Genomic DNA, 19697 nt, shown 5'->3' with positions numbered 1-19697 from the left:
TGAACGGTGTCTCTAGCTACAAGTATGTTGAAGTTATAATGGTTGAAAGAAACAAAGGTTTGCAAGGATTTTTTTTCAATGTATTTCAATGAAGCAAAAAATCCTGAAATATCCTAAAATATCTTAAAAAGTACAAGGATTTGAAAAACCAAAAGTCATAGCAGTAATAAGATGAAAGAGCTGAACATTTTAAAAGTTGAACGGTTCAAATAGGTTAAAAATTGTAGGAGGAGTTAAGTGCCGAAAAACGGCGGAAGATAGCATGAGAAGAAAACAAATGTAACACTAGAAGGAGCTGCATTTCCAGAAGAAAATGCAGGGTTGAATGCTGTATTGCTGAATGAAAGCAGAAATATGATGAAAAAGCTGAACATTGTAAAAGTAGAATGTCTAAAATAGGTCAAACATTGTAGAAGGAGTTAAGCATGAAAGCTGAAATTGTTGAAAAATAGCTGAACTGTCCTGGAAAATCCTGGAATATTTTGAAAAATTAAAGGACCAAAAGTCAAAGGTGAACATTGTAAAAGTAGAATGACCAAAACAGGTCAAAATTTGTAGACGGAGTTAAGCATGAAAGCTGAAATTGTTGATAAAAATGGATGTACTGTTGAAAATTTGAAGATGATGCTAAAATGGCTAAAAGTGCTAGCATCAACATCATCAACTGACTCAAAAAAACACATTGTTTAAGAGTGTCATGTTGGTAAAAGCTACATGTTCTAAGTTGACAGAAAATCCACTTTTTTCAAAATGGCGGCTTTTCTATTAATTTTATCTCCATAGCAACCATTTTATGTTTGGGTCGCCTGGAGATGAGGAACAAATCAACGTCGGTTTCAGATGAATCGGAAAAAGTAAACTTTTGGACGTCCTTAGCAACGAGCTTTGTTTGCTAACCACGCCCACATTCCTTATATGTCCAGATCCAGTGAATTTCAATATGTTCAGTTCCAGCCATGGATGAAGTTTATTGCAACATTTGCTTCAGATTTTGTCAAAAAATGCCCACCAAACAGTAGGTTGTGTTGCCATCCCATAATAATTTCAAAACGTATGTTGAAGTCCAAAGCCTTGTGAGCATTTCAATGTTTGAACGGTGCCTCTAGCTGAAAGCATGTTAAAGTTATAATGCTTGTAAGCAACAAAGGTTTTCAAGGATTCTCCATGTATTTAAATGAAGCAAAAATCTTGGAAAATCCTGGAAAATCTTGGAATATCTTGAAAAGTTCAAAGATTTGAAAGACTAAAAGTCGTAGCTGAAAGGAATAAGCTGAAAGGGTTGAACATTGTAATAGTAGAAGGATTAAAATACGTGAAAGTTTGAAGAAGTTTAAAATTGCCTCACATTTTGGCACAAAATGGCCGCCAAACTGTAGGTGGTGTTGCCATCCCATAATAATTTTTAAACCTTATGTTGAAGTCCAAAACCTTGTGAACATTTCAATATTTGAACGGTGTCTCTAGCCAAAAGAATGTTAAAGTTACAATTGTTTAAAGAAGCAAAGGTGTGGCCAATGGAGCAAAAAGATTGGAAAATCTGGGAATATCCGGGAATATCTGGAAAAGTTCAAGGATTTGAAGGACCAAAAGTCATAGCTGAAAGGAATAAGATGAAAGGGTTGAACATTGTAATAGCAGAATGGTAAAAATAGGTGAAAGTTTGAAGAAGTTTAAAATTGCCTCACATTTTGGCACAAAATGGCCGCCAAACTGTAGGTGGTGTTGCCATCCCATAATAATTTTGAACCTTATGTTGAAGTCCAAAACCTTGTGAACATTTCAATATTTGAACGGTGTCTCTAGCCAAAAGAATGTTAAAGTTACAATTGTTTAAAGAAGCAAAGGTGTGGCCAATGGAGCAAAAACATTGGAAAATCTGGGAATATCCGGGAATATCTGGAAAAGTTCAAAGATTTGAAGGACCAAAATGTCATAGCTAGAATAAGATGAAAGAGCTGAACATTTTCATAGTCGAACGGTTAAAATAGGTGAAAAATTGTAGAAGGAGTTTAACTGTGAACTTCTGAACGAAAAATTCTCCATGTATTTCAATGGAGCAAAAATTCCCGGAAAACCTGGAATATCTTAAAAAGTAAAAGGATTTGAAAAACCAAAAGTCATAGCAGAAATAAGATGAAAGAGATGAACATTTTAAAAGTAGAATGGTTAAAATAGGTTAAAAATTGTAGAAGTAGTTAAACGCCAAAAAACGGCGGAAGATACTATAATAACTAGAAGGAGCTGCATTTCCAGAAGAAAATGCAGGGTTGAATGCTGTACTGCTGAATGAAAGCTGAATTAGCTGAAGAAATGGCTTAACTGTACTGGGAAAACCTTGAAAAGTTAAATGTGCAAAAGTCCTAGCAGGAATAAGATGAAAAAGTTGAACATTGTAATAGTAGAATGGCTGAAATAGGTCAAAGTTTGTAGAAGGAGTTAAGCATTAAAGCTGAAATTGTTGAAAAAATGGATGTACTGTTGAAAATTTGAAGATGATGCTAAAATGGCTAAAAGTGCTAGCATTGGAATCAGCATCATCAACTGACTCCAAAAAACACATTGTTTGAGAGTATCATATTGGTAAAAGCTACATGTTCTAAGTTGACAGAAAATCCACTTTTTTCAAAATGGCGGCTTTTCTATTAATTTTATCTCCATAGCAACCATTTTACGTTTGGGTCGGCATGGGATGACGAACAAATCGACGTCAGTTTCAGACAAATCGGAAAAAGTAAACCTTTGGAAGTCCTTAGCAACGAGCTTTGTTTGCTAACCACGCCCACATTCCTTATATGTCCAGATCCAGTGAATTTCAATATGTTCAGTTCCAGCCATGGATGAAGTTTATTGCAATATTTGCTTCAGATTTTGTCATAAAAAGGCCACCAACATTAGGTTGTGTCGACATCCCATAATAATTTCAAAACGTATGTTGAAGTCCAAAGCCTTGTGAGCATTTCAATGTTTGAACGGTGCCTCTAGCTGAAAGCTTGTTAAAGTTATAATGCTTGAAAGCAACAAAGGTTTTCAAGGATTCTCCATGTATTTAAATGAAGCAAAAATCTTGGAAAATCCTGGAAAATCTTGGAATATCTTGAAAAGTTCAAAGACTTGAAAGACTAAAAGTCGTAGCTGAAAGGAATAAGCTGAAAGGGTTGAACATTGTAATAGTAGAAGGATTAAAATAGGTGAAAGTTTGAAGAAGTTTAAAATTGCCTCACATTTTGGCACAAATGGCCACCAAACTGTAGGTGGTGTTGCCATCCCATAATAATTTTTAAACCTTATGTTGAAGTCCAAAACCTTGTGAACATTTCAATATTTGAACGGTGTCTCTAGCCAAAAGAATGTTAAAGTTACAATTGTTTAAAGAAGCAAAGGTGTGGCCAATGGAGCAAAAAGATTGGAAAATCTGGGAATATCCGGGAATATCTGGAAAAGTTCAAGGATTTGAAGGACCAAAAGTTATAGCTGAAAGGAATAAGCTGAAAAGGTTGAACATTGTAATAGTAGAATGGTAAAAATAGGTGAAAGTTTGAAGAAGTTTAAAATTGCCTCACATTTTGGCACAAAATGGCCGCCAAACTGTAGGTGGTGTTGCCATCCCATAATAATTTTGAACCTTATGTTGAAGTCCAAAACCTTGTGAACATTTCAATATTTGAACGGTGTCTCTAGCCAAAAGAATGTTAAAGTTACAATTGTTTAAAGAAGCAAAGGTGTGGCCAATGGAGCAAAAACATTGGAAAATCTGGGAATATCCGGGAATATCTGGAAAAGATCAAAGATTTGAAGGACCAAAATGTCATAGCTAGAATAAGATGAAAGAGCTGAACATTTTCATAGTCGAACGGTTAAAATAGGTGAAAAATTGTAGAAGGAGTTTAACTGTGAACTTCTGAACGAAAAATTCTCCATGTATTTCAATGGAGCAAAAATTCCCGGAAAACCTGGAATATCTTAAAAAGTAAAAGGATTTGAAAAACCAAAAGTCATAGCAGAAATAAGATGAAAGAGATGAACATTTTAATAGTAGAATGGTTAAAATAGGTTAAAAATTGTAGAAGTAGTTAAACGCCAAAAAACGGCGGAAGATACTATAATAAATAAAGAGAAACAGAAAAACAAAGGGTTGAATGCTTTACAGCATTCAACCAACTAGAAGGAGCTGCATTTCCAGAAGAAAATGCAGGGTTGAATGCTATAATGCTGAATGAAAGCTGAATTTGCTGAAGAAATGGCTGAACAGAGCTGAAAGACCTCAACATTTTAAAAGTAGAATGGTTAAAGTAGGTAAAAAACTGTAAAAGAAGTTAAAAAAAAGATTTCCTATGTATTTTAATGAAGCAAAAATCCTGGGAAATCCCGGAATATCTTTAAAAGTTAAAAGATTTAAAAAAAAATCATAGCAGGAAAAAGTTGAAAAAGTTGAACATTGTAATAGTAGAATGGCTAAAATAGGTCAAAAAATGTAGAAGGAGTTAAGCATGAAAGCTTAAGTTGATACAAAAATGACTGGACTGTTGAAAATTTGAAGATGTTGCTAAAATGGTTAAAAGTGCTAGCATTGGAATCAGCATCATCAACTGACTCAAAAAAACACTTTGTTTGAGAGTATCATATTGTTAAAAGCTACATGTTCTAAGTTGACAGAAAATCCACTTTTTCCAAAATGGCGGCTTTCCTATTGATTTTATCTCCATAGCAACCATTTTATGTTTCGGTCGCCTGGGGATGACGAACAAATCGACGTCAGTTTCAGACAAATCGGAAAAAGTAAACCTTTGGACGTCCTTAGCAAAAAAGTTTGTTTGCTAACCACGCCCACATTCCTTATATGTCCAGATCCAGTGAATTTCAATATGCTCAGTTCCAGCCATGGATGAAGTTTATTGCAACATTTGCTTCAGATTTTGTCAAAAAATGCCCACCAAACAGTAGGTTGTGTTGCCATCCCATAATAATTTCAAAACGTATGTTGAAGTCCAAAGCCTTGTGAGCATTTCAATGTTTGAACAGTGCCTCTAGCTGAAAGCTTGTTAAAGTTATAATGCTTGAAAGCAACAAAGGTTTTCAAGGATTCTCCATGTATTTAAATGAAGCAAAAATCTTGGAAAATCCTGGAAAATCTTGGAATATCTTGAAAAGTTCAAAGATTTGAAAGACTAAAAGTCGTAGCTGAAAGGAATAAGCTGAAAGGGTTGAACATTGTAATAGTAGAAGGATTAAAATACGTGAAAGTTTGAAGAAGTTTAAAATTGCCTCACATTTTGGCACAAAATGGCCGCCAAACTGTAGGTGGTGTTGCCATCCCATAATAATTTTGAACTTTATGTTGAAGTCCAAAACCTTGTGAACATTTCAATATTTGAACGGTGTCTCTAGCCAAAAGAATGTTAAAGTTACAATTGTTTAAAGAAGCAAAGGTGTGGCCAATGGAGCAAAAAGATTGGAAAATCTGGGAATATCCGGGAATATCTGGAAAAGTTCAAAGATTTGAGGACCAAAAGTCATAGCTGAAAGGAATAAGATGAAAGGGTTGAACATTGTAATAGTAGAATGGTAAAAATAGGTGAAAGTTTGAAGAAGTTTAAAACTGCCTCACATTTTGGCACAAAATGGCCGCCAAACTGTAGGTGGTGTTGCCATCCCATAATAATTTTTAAACCTTATGTTGAAGTCCAAAACCTTGTGAACATTTCAATATTTGAACGGTGTCTCTAGCCAAAAGAATGTTAAAGTTACAATTGTTTAAAGAAGCAAAGGTGTGGCCAATGGAGCAAAAAGATTGGAAAATCTGGGAATATCCGGGAATATCTGGAAAAGTTCAAGGATTTGAAGGACCAAAAGTCATAGCTGAAAGGAATAAGCTGAAAAGGTTGAACATTGTAATAGTAGAATGGTAAAAATAGGTGAAAGTTTGAAGAAGTTTAAAATTGCCTCACATTTTGGCACAAAATGGCCGCCAAACTGTAGGTGGTGTTGCCATCCCATAATAATTTTGAACTTTATGTTGAAGTCCAAAACCTTGTGAACATTTCAATATTTGAACGGTGTCTCTAGCCAAAAGAATGTTAAAGTTACAATTGTTTAAAGAAGCAAAGGTGTGGCCAATGGAGCAAAACCATTGGAAAATCTGGGAATATCCGGGAATATCTGGAAAAGTTCAAAGATTTGAAGGACCAAAATGTCATAGCTAGAATAAGATGAAAGAGCTGAACATTTTCATAGTCGAACGGTTAAAATAGGTGAAAAATTGTAGAAGGAGTTTAACTGTGAACTTCTGAACGAAAAATTCTCCATGTATTTCAATGGAGCAAAAATTCCCGGAAAACCTGGAATATCTTAAAAAGTAAAAGGATTTGAAAAACCAAAAGTCATAGCAGAAATAAGATGAAAGAGATGAACATTTTAATAGTAGAATGGTTAAAATAGGTTAAAAATTGTAGAAGTAGTTAAACGCCAAAAAACGGCGGAAGATACTATAAGATACGATAATAATAAACTAGAAGGAGCTGCATTTCCAGAAGAAAATGCAGGGTTGAATGCTGTACTGCTGAATGAAAGCTGAATTAGCTGAAGAAATGGCTGAACTGTACTGGAAAAACCTTGAAAAGGTAAAGGTACAAAAGTCCTAGCAGGAATAAGCTGAAAAAGTTGAACATTGTAATAGTAGAATGGCTAAAATAGGTCAAAGTTTGTAGAAGGAGTTAAGCATTAAAGCTGAAATTGTTGAAAAAATGGCTAAACTTTTGAAAATGTGAAGATGTTGCTAATATGGCTAAAAGTGCTAGCACTGAAATCAGCATCATCAACTGACTCAAAAAAACACATTGTTTAAGAGTATCATATTGGTAAAACTACATGTTCTAAGTTGACAGAAAATCCACTTTTTTGAAAATGGCGGCTTTTCTATTAATTTTATCTCCATAGCAACCATTTTATGTTTCGGTCGCCTGGGGATGACGAACAAATCGACATTAGTTTCAGACAAATTGGAAAAAGTAAACCTTTGGACGTCCTTAGCAACAAAGTTTGTTTGCTAACCACGCCCACATTCCTTATATGTCCAGATCCAGTGAATTTCAATATGTTCGGTTCTAGCCATGGATGAAATTTATTGCAATATTTGCTTCAGATTTTGTAATGAAATTGCCACCAAACAGTAGGTTGTGTCGACATCCCATAATCATTTATAAACGTATTTTATATTCCAAAGCCTTGTGATCAATTTAATGTTTGAACAGTGTCTGTAGCTAAAGGCATGTTGAAGTTATGATGGTTGAAAGAACCAAAGGTTTTCAAGGATTCTCAATGTATTTTAATGGAGGAAAAATCTTGGAAAATCCTGGAAAACCTTGAAAGGTTCAAGGATTTGAAAGACCAAAAGTAATAGCTGAAAGGATTAGGCTGAAAGATCTTAACATAGCAACAGTAAAATGGTTAAAATAGGTTTAAAAAAACAGTTTAAAATCGCCTCACATTTAGGCACAAAATGGCCGCAAAACCGTAGTTGGTGTTGCCATCCCATAATAATTTCAAAACTTATATTGAAATACAAAGTCTTATGAGCAGTTTAATGTTTGAACGGTGTTTCTAGCTAAAGGCATGTCAAAGGTAGGATAGTTAAAAGCAACAAAGGTATCAAATTTGAAAACACAAAACGGCTGCTAAACCCTCCCTATCTCTTAATGATATCAAACCTAGATGTTACAGTCCAATACATTGATCTTTTAAAACTGAAGTAGACATACAGTAATCTCATCCAGTAGGGGGCACCATGTACAATTCTGTGCCACATGATTTAATTTCCCGACTGTGCATGTGTCATCAATCACAGCACAGTCATCCATGTATAATAGAAAGACATATTGATCATCAGCTAGCTAGCTGAATGACACAGTATTATACTGTCATTTTACCAGTAACATATGTGGAGTAACAACATGATAGTCACTTCTCGTAACAGCCGCCTAACTCATGGTGTCGGAATCAACACTTCCCATGAGCCTTAGCGGCCGTGGGCGGGGCTAAGGCCAGGGTCCTGACGTTTGTTCACAAGATGGCTGGAGCACATGTTTGAACTGCAGCTTCCAGCTACGAGGAGGAAAATAAAAAATACATAAAAACTAACTTAGATTCGCTCCCACTGTTTTTTCTAACATACATCGAGTGTTTGTGTGTGTGCTTTAAGCTGCTCTGATCATTTTAACGTTTGAATGGTGTCTCTAGCTAAAATTGTGTGGAAGTTGTAAGGGTTGGAAGAATCAAAGGTTGTCAAAGATTGAATGCTGTACTGCTTAATGAAAGCTGAACTTGCTGATGAAATGGCTGAACTGTCCTGGAAAATCCTGGAAAATCCCTAAAAGTTAAAGGATAAAAAGTCAAAACTTATGAGTAATACCACCTGAAAGAAAATTCTTCCATGTAACGAAATATATTTAAGTGAGTGGAACTGAAATTCATCAAGAAAGGCAAGGTAAAAAACCATGCAGAAAAAGTCGTATGCCAGAATCGAACTCAGAACCTCAGTATGATAATCCGTTCACCTTAGCCACTGAGCTAACACTTTGGTTACAATACATTGCAGCCGGTATAAATAAATAAGGCTTGTCGTGTACCGTTCTAGTGGGCGAAGCCGAGTTGAAACGGTTTCATGCCACAGTTCGTATTTTACGTGGAAAAACGAACGAAAGTTTTCCCTTTTGAAAAGTCGAAGGATTTGAAGGACCAAAAGTGGTGGTAAAAAAATTGTGGACGTAAAAAAATTGTAGAAGGAGATGCATTTCCAGAAGAAAATACAGGATTCAATGCTGTATTGCTAGAAGAAAGTTTAATTTGTTAAAGACATGGCTGAACTGAGCTGGAAGAGCTCAAAATTTTAAAAGTAAAATGGTTAAAAAGGGTAAAAACCTGTAAAAGAGGTTAAGCACAAGAATTCCCTATGCATTTTAATGGAGCAAAAATCCTGGAATATCTTAAAAAGTTCAATGATTTGAATGACCAAAAGTAATAACTGTAATAGGTAGAAAGAGTTGAACATTTTAAAAGTTGGTTGGAAGAAAATTCTAAGGGTCCGAACCGGGTGTCGAACAGGGCGCCTCGTGCACCATAACTTCCCAATGCATTTTAATAGGGCAAAAATTCCCGGAAAAACTGGAATATCTTAAAAAGTACAAGGATTAGAAGTACCAAAAGTCATAGCAATAATGAGCTGAAAGAGCTGAACATTTTAAAAGTTGAATGGTAAAAATCGGTTAAAAATTGTAGAAGGAGTTAAGTGTCAAAAAACGGCGGAAGATAGTATAAATAAATAAAGAGAAACAGGAAAACAAAGGGTTGAATGCTTTACAGCATTCAACCAATAAAGAGAAACAGGAAAACAAAGGGTTGAATGCTTTACAGCATTCAACCAATAATAATAATAAATAAAGAGAAACAGGAAAACAAAGGGTTGAATGCTTTACAGCATTCAACCAATAAAACTGCTGATAAATCTACGCTCGTACAACAAAACAGAAATTAATTTATCACAGAACACAATGTTCAATACCGTGGCGTTGTTAAAGCGTACACTTCTCCGGTCTTGAAACACCACGATCCGGGTCACGGCACCAAAGATGTAACCCACTCCATGCAGGATCCACACCTCTCTACCCTGAAGACTCTGCGTTGTGTTATTTGTTGTTGATTAGGGGTACCCAGTGAGGCAGGAGTCAGACACACGGTGATCAAGGTCGTGGCTCAGACCGCGCCGTTTATTTGGTGTTGATGCTGACAATTCCACCTTCCAAACCATAAACAAACACTCACTCTCAGTTAATGTCATTTACAAAACCATAGATGCAAATTTAAAATAAGGCATTAAACAGAACTAAAAAAGAGGTAAGTGCTGTGTTTCATTAGCTGCTAAGCATAGAAATAAAGTGCATAGATAACTACATAGCAAACAATAAAAAGCTGACAAGCTCATATTAAACAATGAAATAAACTCCAAAAAACCTTTCAGGTGGCAACTGAACATGTCAAGACAAATATATTTTTTCATAAACCTCATAACAATTACTTATGTTCAAGTTATTTAACTAGGTTGCAGAGGGTGCAATCTACAGTGCTTACCTTCCAAACCATAAACGAACACTGAGTGAATTCGCGCCACACAGAGTATTACAGACCTCCAAATACGGTGTCCTGTGAGGGATAAAATAGAGAACAAACCTCAACCCAGAGAGCTCATACAGCACAATAGCACACCCTGCTGACTCATTTAGGCTACTGCTTTACACTCACATTTAGCACACAGTAGAACTACCATTTTAATGATGTGAGCTTATTAAAATAGACAGAAAATGACTCCTAAAAACAAGACCAACTGTTAGAAGCACAATTCTTCTCAGTTTGGAGACCAATTCCAGTTGATGCAGAAAAAGTCCAGTCGGTGCAAGAGGAAGTTAAGAACATCTGCAGTTGTTCAATGAAAACAGTTTGGAAAAAGAAACGTCTTCAAGCATCACTACATTTCACCAAAATCAACGAAGCAGGTTTGGATTCAATGGGCACATTTGAAATAGGATCTTAAAGCAAATCTGACATGATTTCTGTTTGGATCCAAATTAGAACTTTTTAAATACATTTCTCCTTAACGTCCACAGAGAGAAGAAGAGGAGCGGACCCCAGTCTGGAGAAAGACCCAGAGCTGGTGAGTCAGAGCCTGATCATCTGCTGATGGATTCTTCTGGAAACATGTGGAACACTCATGAAGGAGCTTTCTTCTCTGCTCTTTCAGCAGATGTTGGTCTGCAGGAGATGTTTGGAGAACATCAGATCAGTCTGAGGAGCAGAAGTGAACATGTGGCTGAAGGAACTGAAGAAGCAGGAAGAGAAACGCTCCTCAACAGGGTCTACACTGAGCTCTACATCACAGAGGGACTGAGACCAGAGGCTCACACCCAACATGAGGTGATGCAGCTGGAGACCACCACCAAGACCAACCAGCTCCATGACACTGCAATCAAGAACCCAGACATCTTCAAAGTCTTCCCTGACCAACACAGATCCATCAGAGTGGTTCTGACCAGCGGAGTTGCTGGAGCTGGAAAAAGCTTCTCAGTGCAGAAGTTCACTCTGGACTGGGCCGAGGGCTTGGAGAACCAAGACATCAGTGCTGTGGTTCCTCTGTCCTTCAGGGAGATGAACTTGATCAGAGATGAGCAGCACAGTCTTCTCACTCTGATCCAGCTGTTCCATCCAACACTCCAGAAGATCCCAGCAGAACAGCTGTCTGTCTGCAAACTTCTGTTCATCTTTGATGGTCTGGATGAAAGCAGACTTTCTCTGGACTTCAACAACAGTCCGCTGGTGTCTGATGTCACACACAGGTCCTCAGTCAACGTGCTGCTCACTAACCTCATCCAGGGACGTCTGCTGCCCTCAGCTCTGGTCTGGATCACTTCCAGACCTGCAGCAGCCAATCAGATCCCTCCTTCATGTGTGGACAGACTGACAGAAGTCCGAGGCTTCAATGATGCTCAGAAGGAGGAGTACTTCAGGAGGAGGTTCCCATATGAAGAGCTGTCCAGCAGAATCATCTCCCACATCAAGGGCTCCATGTCCCTCTACATCATGTGTGAAGTTCCAGTCTTCTGCTGGATCACTGCTGTGGTTCTGGAGAACCTGCTGACCACAGAGCAGAGAGGAGAGCTGCCCACCACCCTGACTGACATGTACTCCCACTTCCTGATGGTCCAGACAAAGAGGAAGAAGAACAAGTACCAGCAGGAACATCAGACAAGTCCACCAGAGCTGACAGAGACTGACAGGGAAGTTCTTCTGAAGCTGGGGAGGCTGGCATTTGAACATCTGGAGAAAGGAAACATCATGTTCTACCAAGAAGACCTGCAGCAGTGTGGTCTGGATGTCACAGAGGCCTCAGTGTACTCTGGAGTTTGTACTGAGATCTTCAGAAGAGAGTGTGAGATCTTCCAGAAACCGGTCTACAGCTTTGTTCATCTGAGCGTTCAGGAGTTTCTGGCTGCAGTCTACATGTTCCACTGTTACTCCAACAAGAAGGTAAAGGTCATTGAGGACTTCCTGAAGAACAACATGGAGAATCCATCCCTGGATAAGTTTCTGAGTAGAGTCATGGAGAAATCCCTGCAGAGTCAAACTGGACACCTGGACCTGTTGGTTCGCTTCCTTCATGGTCTCTCTGTGGAGTCCAACCAGAGACTCTTAGGAGGCCTGTTGGTTCAGACAGAGAAGAATCCAGAAATCATCCAGAGAGCCATCAACAACCTGAAGGAGATCCAAAGTAAAGGAGTTTCTCCTGACAGAAGCATCAACATCTATCACTGTCTGATGGAGATGAAGGATCTCTCAGTTCATCAGGAGATCCAAGAGTTCCTGAAGTCAGAGAACAAATCAGAGAAGAAACTCTCAGAGATCCACTGCGCAGCTCTGGCCTACACTCTGCTGATGTCAGAGGAGGTTCTGGATGAGCTGGACCTGAGCCAATACAAGACATCAGTCGAAGGTAAAAGGAGACTGATCCCGGCTATGAGGAACTGCAGAAAGATCATGTAAGTCCAGAACTGATTGTTACGATAAATCAGATCAGTGTTCAGATTGATTGACAAAGAATGAAAGGTTTGAAAATGATTAGAAATAAAAAAAAACAAGAAATAAGAAAAAAGTTTGTTTTTAACACTCATATGGTCTTTTAGCTAAAGAGCAAAGAAGGATCATATTTGTCTAAATGAAATCCAGACGGTCCAGAATGAAAGGATGTCTTCATTTCCACAATGTCAGTCATTCTAGAAGCACATTTCTAGAATGCTCTTTCTTCTGTTCATCATCTTCTTTCTAGATAAATCACTGATCTGTGAATGAAACAGTTTGATGTCTAAAAGAGGAAACTGAAGCAGAAACTGATTCTTTCTTCTGATCCTTTTAGTTCCTTTAGTTCAGTCAACCATCATCTGCATACACACAGTCTCTGTTGAAGATCTTCTGAGTCCCACACACAGCAGTGCAGACAGAAAATCAGGAAAATCTGTCTGAAATCTGCTTTTTCATGAGCTTGTATTGATTTGTTTATCCAGTTCCATTGAAAGGATTCATGTTTTAGATGTCTTTCTTATTTTGTTTCTTCTTATTTCTCTGATGCTTTTAGCAAAATCCCAGAGTGTGAGTACAAGTTCACCAGAAAATTCTCTATCAATTCCAGGCTTTTGAAATCTCAAAATGCAGTTTGTTTTGTTAATAAAGGTTTATTGTGAAAGTCCTTATTGATCAGACCAAAATACCACTGCAGACTGCAGAACGAAGCCTGCATCACAGCTAACTTGTAAACCTGCACAGGTTCACACCGAGGTTGTGGAATCTAGTCGTGCTTTGATACACCTGCATGGATTCAGCAGGTTCCTTTAAAACGACTCTGGCTGTTTTGTCATAGTGTGTCTCTAGAACCATGAGAACCATGATGTTCCTGATCAAAGCTAGCTATCCATCAGCAGTCTGGATTCAGCTTCTTCTGTCCATGGAACATCAACAGTCTCATTGTTTGATGTGTGTGTGAACTGTGAGGAGCATGATGGGTTAAAGGTCAGAGGGATGTCAGCATGGTATCCTGACATCCTGGCTTTTAATGAGACACTGAAGAATTCACCTGGTTTTATTGTAGTAAGACACTTCTCTGTTTCCTGTTGAAACTCTGCCTCCTGGCATCTTTCTCTGCTGTTTCCTTTTTCCAGAAAGTCTGTGAACACAACCCTTAAACAAGCAGAGCTCTCCCTCTGATCATATGACCAAAGCCTGAATGTTGACCTCCATGTTCTAAAGGGAATGAACGAGTCAAAAGAAGCTGTGAGGCAGAAATGACAGAGAGGAACCTGAAGGAGGTTCTTTCTATCCACTCTGAAAGGCTGAAGCTCCAGCCGATCTAATTTAGAACAGACTTTATGATCTCCAGTCCACAGAACTACCAACCTGCATGGTTTCCATCTTACCTGCTGAAACACATCTGACTGAACTCATCATGGAGTTCTACAGAGGCCGGATGATGAGTCACTGGAGGCAAGTGTGTTTACGCAGAGAACCAGATAAAGCCTTCAAGATGGTGGACCTAAGGAATGGAGTTCAGAAATCAAGCTTTAGAAAACACAGACTGAACCTGTGGCTGTTTCTGAAGGTCCCCACCAGAGGCAGACCATGATACTCCCACCGCATGCAGCTGCAGTGACAGGGAGAGGAGCAGGTATCAGCAGCAGCTGTGGAGGCAGACAGTTGTTCATGGATCTGTCATCACAGAGAGCTGCATGTTAGTCAGTGACTGCACTCATGTTCACAGCCATGCTCCAGCTGGTCCTGAAGGAGACGTTGTCATGGAAACAGGTTTCTCATAGCTTAAAGAAGCTCATCTTCAGGATCAGACAGGAGAAGATGCAGATGTTGTTCTTGAAAATGGGTCTGCAGAGTTTGATTGTAAAAGAACAATGCACATTCATCATTCCACAGAGAGTTCAGAGGAGCAGAGAAGTGAAGAAAGACGTTTATGTCAGTCAGCTGGTAACAAACCCCGCCCCCAGAATGTGCTGTTTCCATGACAACATAAAAAGCTTCAAGAAACCATGCACCATTTGAGAACAGAAACTTTAGCCGCTTTAGTCACTTTAGCCTCTTCCAAGAAGACCAGTAGTACCTACTCAGTGTACCTGAGGAGGAAACTGAATTCAAAGTTCTGCAACAGAACAGGAAGATGAACTGTTGTTCTTTACAGCTTCAGAGATGTAAATGGAAACAAGAAAAACTTTAAAACATCATTTTGGAAATGAAAACAGAAAACTCTCAAAAAACTGGATCAGAACCAACATTTAAAAACTGTCAGCATTCAATGTTCTTAATAATCATCATGATTAGAGTGACAGCTGTCAGTCTCTGTGATCCAGATGTTCTACTGTGAACTTTGGGGTTCAGACCTCAGATCACTGACAGACTGAGGGCAGCATGAAGCTCCATGGAGCTCCACCTTCTCTCCTCCAGCTGCAGATGAAAGAAAGATGAAGGTCTGAGAGAGACTGATGAGGAGGACTGTTTCATGATGAAGCTCTGAGGAAGAGATAAAAGTCCAACTGGAACTTCATCACAGCCTGAATTCATCATAAGATAATGTGTTTCTGTCTTTGTTTCTCTTCTCAGACTTCCCTGTAAATGTGGACTCTCAGAGACTCACTGTGAAATTGTGGCCTCAGCTCTGAAGTCCAACCCGTCACACCTGACAGAACTGGACCTGAGCAACAACAGCCTGAAGGGTTCCTCCATGAAGGTTCTGTGTTCTGGACTGGAGAGTCCAAACTGCAGACTGCAGACTTTGAGGTCAGAACATTGAAGCTGCTGGTTGGTTCATTTCTACATTTGTAGTTCTTCACTGAAGCTGAAAGGTTTGGATTCAAAGATTTTCTGAATTTTCCACAAATTGAATATCTTTGATTCCTTGAAGAGTCTTCAGTGGAAGAAAACAGCTGCTTAGATTTTCTTTAGAAGAAAGATGTTTCAGTAGCAACAAAAGGTTCAGCTGTTGAAACATTTGACAGATTTCTGAGTTTAAAGAGTCAGAAAACAAACAAGAACTCAAACTAATGACAGACTAGTCATCCTGATCAAACCAGCATGGAAGCTGACCAAGGTCAAAGTTCAAATCAGACACAGCAGAGCACGTGAGCATCCACGTGCACACACACACAGACAGAAGTGTGAGTCCAGAAAAATCAGAGACAGAAGGAGAGTTTTGGTGCAGAAATGAAAGAATTGAGTAAACCTGGAGAGGTAGATCTGTAGCTGCATATCAGTTTAATGTTAGAAAATATTTTCAAGGACCAGAGTCTACCAGGTTGATGTTTATGTCTGAGGTTTTTTTATTTCCCAGTTCCTGTTAAATCTATTTTTCACAATAAAAAGGTTCTAATAATTCTTCAGACCTCTGGGCCAATTTGATGAAATATTAGCATATTTTCCAAATATTTCAATTAAAATGGTTGTGTTTTGTTTTTGTTTTTATTCAGGAAAAGATCAACAAAGTTAAGAGTAAAGAGAGTATAAATTTAACAATATTTTATAAAGGATTTAATGCAAAATCTAAAGAGAATGAGTTTAGCGTCAGATGCCGCCCCACAGCAACACTTCTGTCAGAGGTCAGTGGTCCAGAGTGTCAGAATCTCTCAGCCTTCTGTTCTCTCTAATGGTTAATTAGACTCCTTCTGAGGGTGTTCCTCTGTGCGGATCAGTTTCCAAGTGAACCAGAGTCTGGGAGTTCACATTCCTTTAAGTTAGCATTTCAGATACTTCTAAGTTAGCATTTCAAATTCCTCTTAATTCACATTCCTCTTAGTTGGCATTTCACGTTCCACTTAGTTCACATTCCTTTATAATTGCTATTTCACATTCTTTTAGTTTTGGCATAAGACTCTGTGCAATTCCATGAGACAAATTTCCATAAACTGTTGTGTAATAACTACCCCCAACACCAATTTCATCAAGGTTGGATAGAAATTAAATATATATATCAGTGTGTAATCAGATGGAGTGTGATTCAGAGGCATTCCATATTCAGACTTACAAGTATGACTGCTATGTGTGACACGGCACCTTTGTCCGTTGGCCCGCTCCCGTTCGAGTACAGCGCCACGAAGGAAACACACTATCTAGTGCAGTGTTTTTCAACCAGTGTGCCACGGCACACTAGTGTGCCGTGGGAAATGGTCAAGTGTGCCGTGGGAAATTGCCCTCATTAATTGATCTAAAAACATTTTCCATCTTCAGGAAATCAGCTCTTTGTTCATCCAAACAGGCTCTGATAAAACACTAAGTAGTTAAGAATATGAAAGATCGTAAAATACTTTTTTCTTTGTGTTTATTTGATTCTATTAAAGACATTTTGATAAGAATGACGATACTGCGATTTAGCCGCAGCTTAAACCCTGTTTGAGGAAAAGTCCCGCCCCTTTAACTGTCTCCACCAATCATTCTTGAAGGCTTAATCACATGTCATTAGTCTGACCAATCAGAAGTGGTTAAAGTCTTCACTTCCTCGTTTCGATTTAACTCATAAAGTCTCTCAGTTCTAACAAAAATGCCAGCTAAAGCTTGTCTTTAGCGGTGTAGCTTTCCACAGAAACCGGTGTCAGACAGTGGAACAAGTGAACAAAACAATGAAGCTCAGAGACGCTTGTCTGTCTGCGGTCGGCGGATTTTTCCACTACATCTCTCATGATGCATTGGGTTAAAAGGACAGCGCACAATGAGTTTCTCCTCTTAAAGTCTTAAAACAACAACAAACACACATCAAATCGTTTTTTAATCTTTTAACTTAACTTTTATTACATCTTTTAGAAAGAACAACTGCAGCTTCCACCTTTTACAGCCACAGTTATCACAAAAAAGCATGTGAGATTGTGGAGGGAGTGTAGATCAATACAGACTGAGCTTTTCCTTTTTTTTTTAATTTATGGATGCTGGTGTGCCGCGGGATTTTTGTCAAGGTTAAAGTGTGCCGTGGCTCAAAAAAGGTTGAAAAACACTGATCTAGTGGATCTGCTTTGTGTGACCCGGCCATTGACCGTTGGGCCGCTCCCGTTCGAGTACAGCGCCAAGAAGGGAACACACTATCAAGTGGATCTGCTATTTGTGACCCGGCACCATGGACCATTTGGCCACTCCCATTCGAGTACAGCGCCACAAAGGAAACACATTATTTACTGGATCTACTCTGTGTGACCCGGCACCATTGACCGTTGCGCCACTCCATTTCAAGTACAGGGGCAAGTAGACGACACAACTTAACATACAAATCCGAAGCTTCCACTGGCATAATATGATGAAAGCTTAAGTGACATTCATAATTCAAAAGTTTCCATCTGAGAACTATGAACGATCTTAACGCTATAATTTCAATGCTTCCATCCGGCACATTATGATACGAGCCCAAGTAACCTCAAACTTCGAGCTACATGCATATCTTAACACAGTTTAAGAACGTCCTAATTTTGAGGCTTCCGCCTGGCAATATAGTTTTTCATTAAAATGTAATCTGAGATTTTTGTATGCCATTCTGATGCTAACATATTGGTGGTTTCATGTAAGAAAACTCATTGAAACTCGGAGGAGGTTTACCACCCCATCACTTTCAGTGCAGAGTAGGTACGTTGAGTGCGGTCGTCGTTGCAGCTCCAGATCCAGGTGCAGGGACAACGATCTGCAGGGAAGCTGTAGGTTGAGCAGAAACTGTGGAACTTGGAAGCCATCCAACTTTGTTGAGGGTTTGACATCATCCTCCAAAAACTGAATTGCTGACCGGGGAGTATGGGTCGCAGGCTCAGGAAGTGATGCATAGATAGAGACAAAACAGTATTAGTCTTGGCAATGAATATATAAATAATTTAGAACTGATTAGTTTAGAATGCTTAAGATAGAAAGGAATAAAGTGCTTTTCAGAACAACTCTGAGAAAGTGAAATAAAGCAGTGAGTTTAAAGAGACGGTTCTATTTGTGTATTCATCGCACCATAGAAAACCATCAGAGCACAGATTCCATCAAGAAACGACAGTTAATATGGAACCTGCCATAATATTAACACCAAAAAATACGTTTTACATACACCAATGGTAAGAGAGAAGTAACCTTTCGTCATTTCCGGAGGGACGCACCTTAGGAAGGCCACCGAGGAGCAGGCAAATAGAAGGATAACCAAGGAAATTACGAAGATGAGGAAGGTCGCCATCCCATGTAGCAATGGACGCCAGCTCGGCTCGATTTCTATATTTATGTGCTTGATACCATCGGTTCTCAATAGGTGGACAACAAGAGCACAGATAACTTTAATATTAATTGGCAAAGGGGTGTCTGGATACTGCAATGAAGAACAATTTGAGATTGATGAGGGATCATAGTTTCTGATAGTATTTAAACTGGCTGAACCCTCAGGCATTTAGAGGCGGATGACAATCAGTCTCTAAAAGGAGATACTCTTAATCGAGTGTCATATGCTTAAAAGCAGGGCATACTGAGGATTGGTTTGCGACACAAAGTTTTTTACTCTTGAAACTGAAGCAGAGAGCATCAGTGATAAATTCTATAGCCAGGAAATTAGCATGTAATGTAAGTTATTTAAACACTAAACCATGTTAAATGATGGCACACTACTCTTTATCATCGCACTCTTAAAATAACCTTTGTAATAATCTTCACGGCTGAATTCTCTCAGAACCACATGAGCCGTTAATGGACCATTAGAGCTATAGATTTGGGTTAACGACCATAAAAATTATTTTACAAGTCTTCATACATATTTTCTCAACCCCAAACCAAAGGAGGGCACATCCTCAGTAAACAAGTGGAGGGAGACCGAAGACCTGAAACAAACATCGGTATAACAAAACCACACAAATTTAGTAGGTTTAGGGGATGTCATCTGGACTTGGTTTTAAAGTTGGAAGACGTTTCGCCTCTTATCCAAGAGGCTTTGTCAATCTGAAATAGCTGGTCTAAGAGCTGGTATATATGCGCTCATGGGGGAGGAGTCAGACCTGAAACTGGAGGTGTTGTCCACTTAGCCTACATGGTTTCGGGTCATTAATAGTCCTTTGTCCTCAGCTGGGGGTTGGGGAGTCAGTGACTCCCTCTCCACATTGGTCATCTCTTTCAGC

General features: G+C 38.8%; 3 protein-coding genes across 10 annotated transcripts in view; 2 read left to right on the top strand and 1 right to left on the bottom strand.

Moving 5' to 3' along the window:
• The window catches only part of LOC144986719 (NLR family CARD domain-containing protein 3-like), a 674722-nt gene that overhangs the window by 315236 nt on the left and 339789 nt on the right, over positions 1–19697 (bottom strand). The gene's annotated exons all lie outside the window — the stretch shown is intronic.
• LOC144986673 (NLR family CARD domain-containing protein 3-like) overlaps positions 1–19697 on the top strand; it is a 497154-nt gene that overhangs the window by 468272 nt on the left and 9185 nt on the right. The window lies entirely within an intron of this gene.
• Positions 10645–12582, top strand: LOC144990529 (protein NLRC3-like). The gene is made up of 2 exons (XM_078944051.1): positions 10645–10699; positions 10787–12582. The coding sequence occupies exon 2, from the start codon at positions 10807–10809 to the stop codon at positions 12580–12582; it is 1776 nt and encodes a 591-aa protein (XP_078800177.1). The 5' UTR covers positions 10645–10699; positions 10787–10806.

This window comes from Oryzias latipes, chromosome 2 (genome assembly GCF_053564925.1).
Source record: "Oryzias latipes strain Hd-rR chromosome 2, Olatipes_Hd-rR_3.1".
NCBI classification, from domain to species: Eukaryota; Metazoa; Chordata; class Actinopteri; order Beloniformes; family Adrianichthyidae; genus Oryzias; species Oryzias latipes.
This window is presented reverse-complemented; position numbering and strand designations above follow the sequence as displayed.

What these genes read in the sequence shown, in the direction of transcription:
- LOC144990529 (XM_078944051.1), top strand. Translation starts at nt 10,807, where the DNA reads ATGTTTGGAGAACATCAGATCAGTCTGAGGAGCAGAAGTGAACATGTG.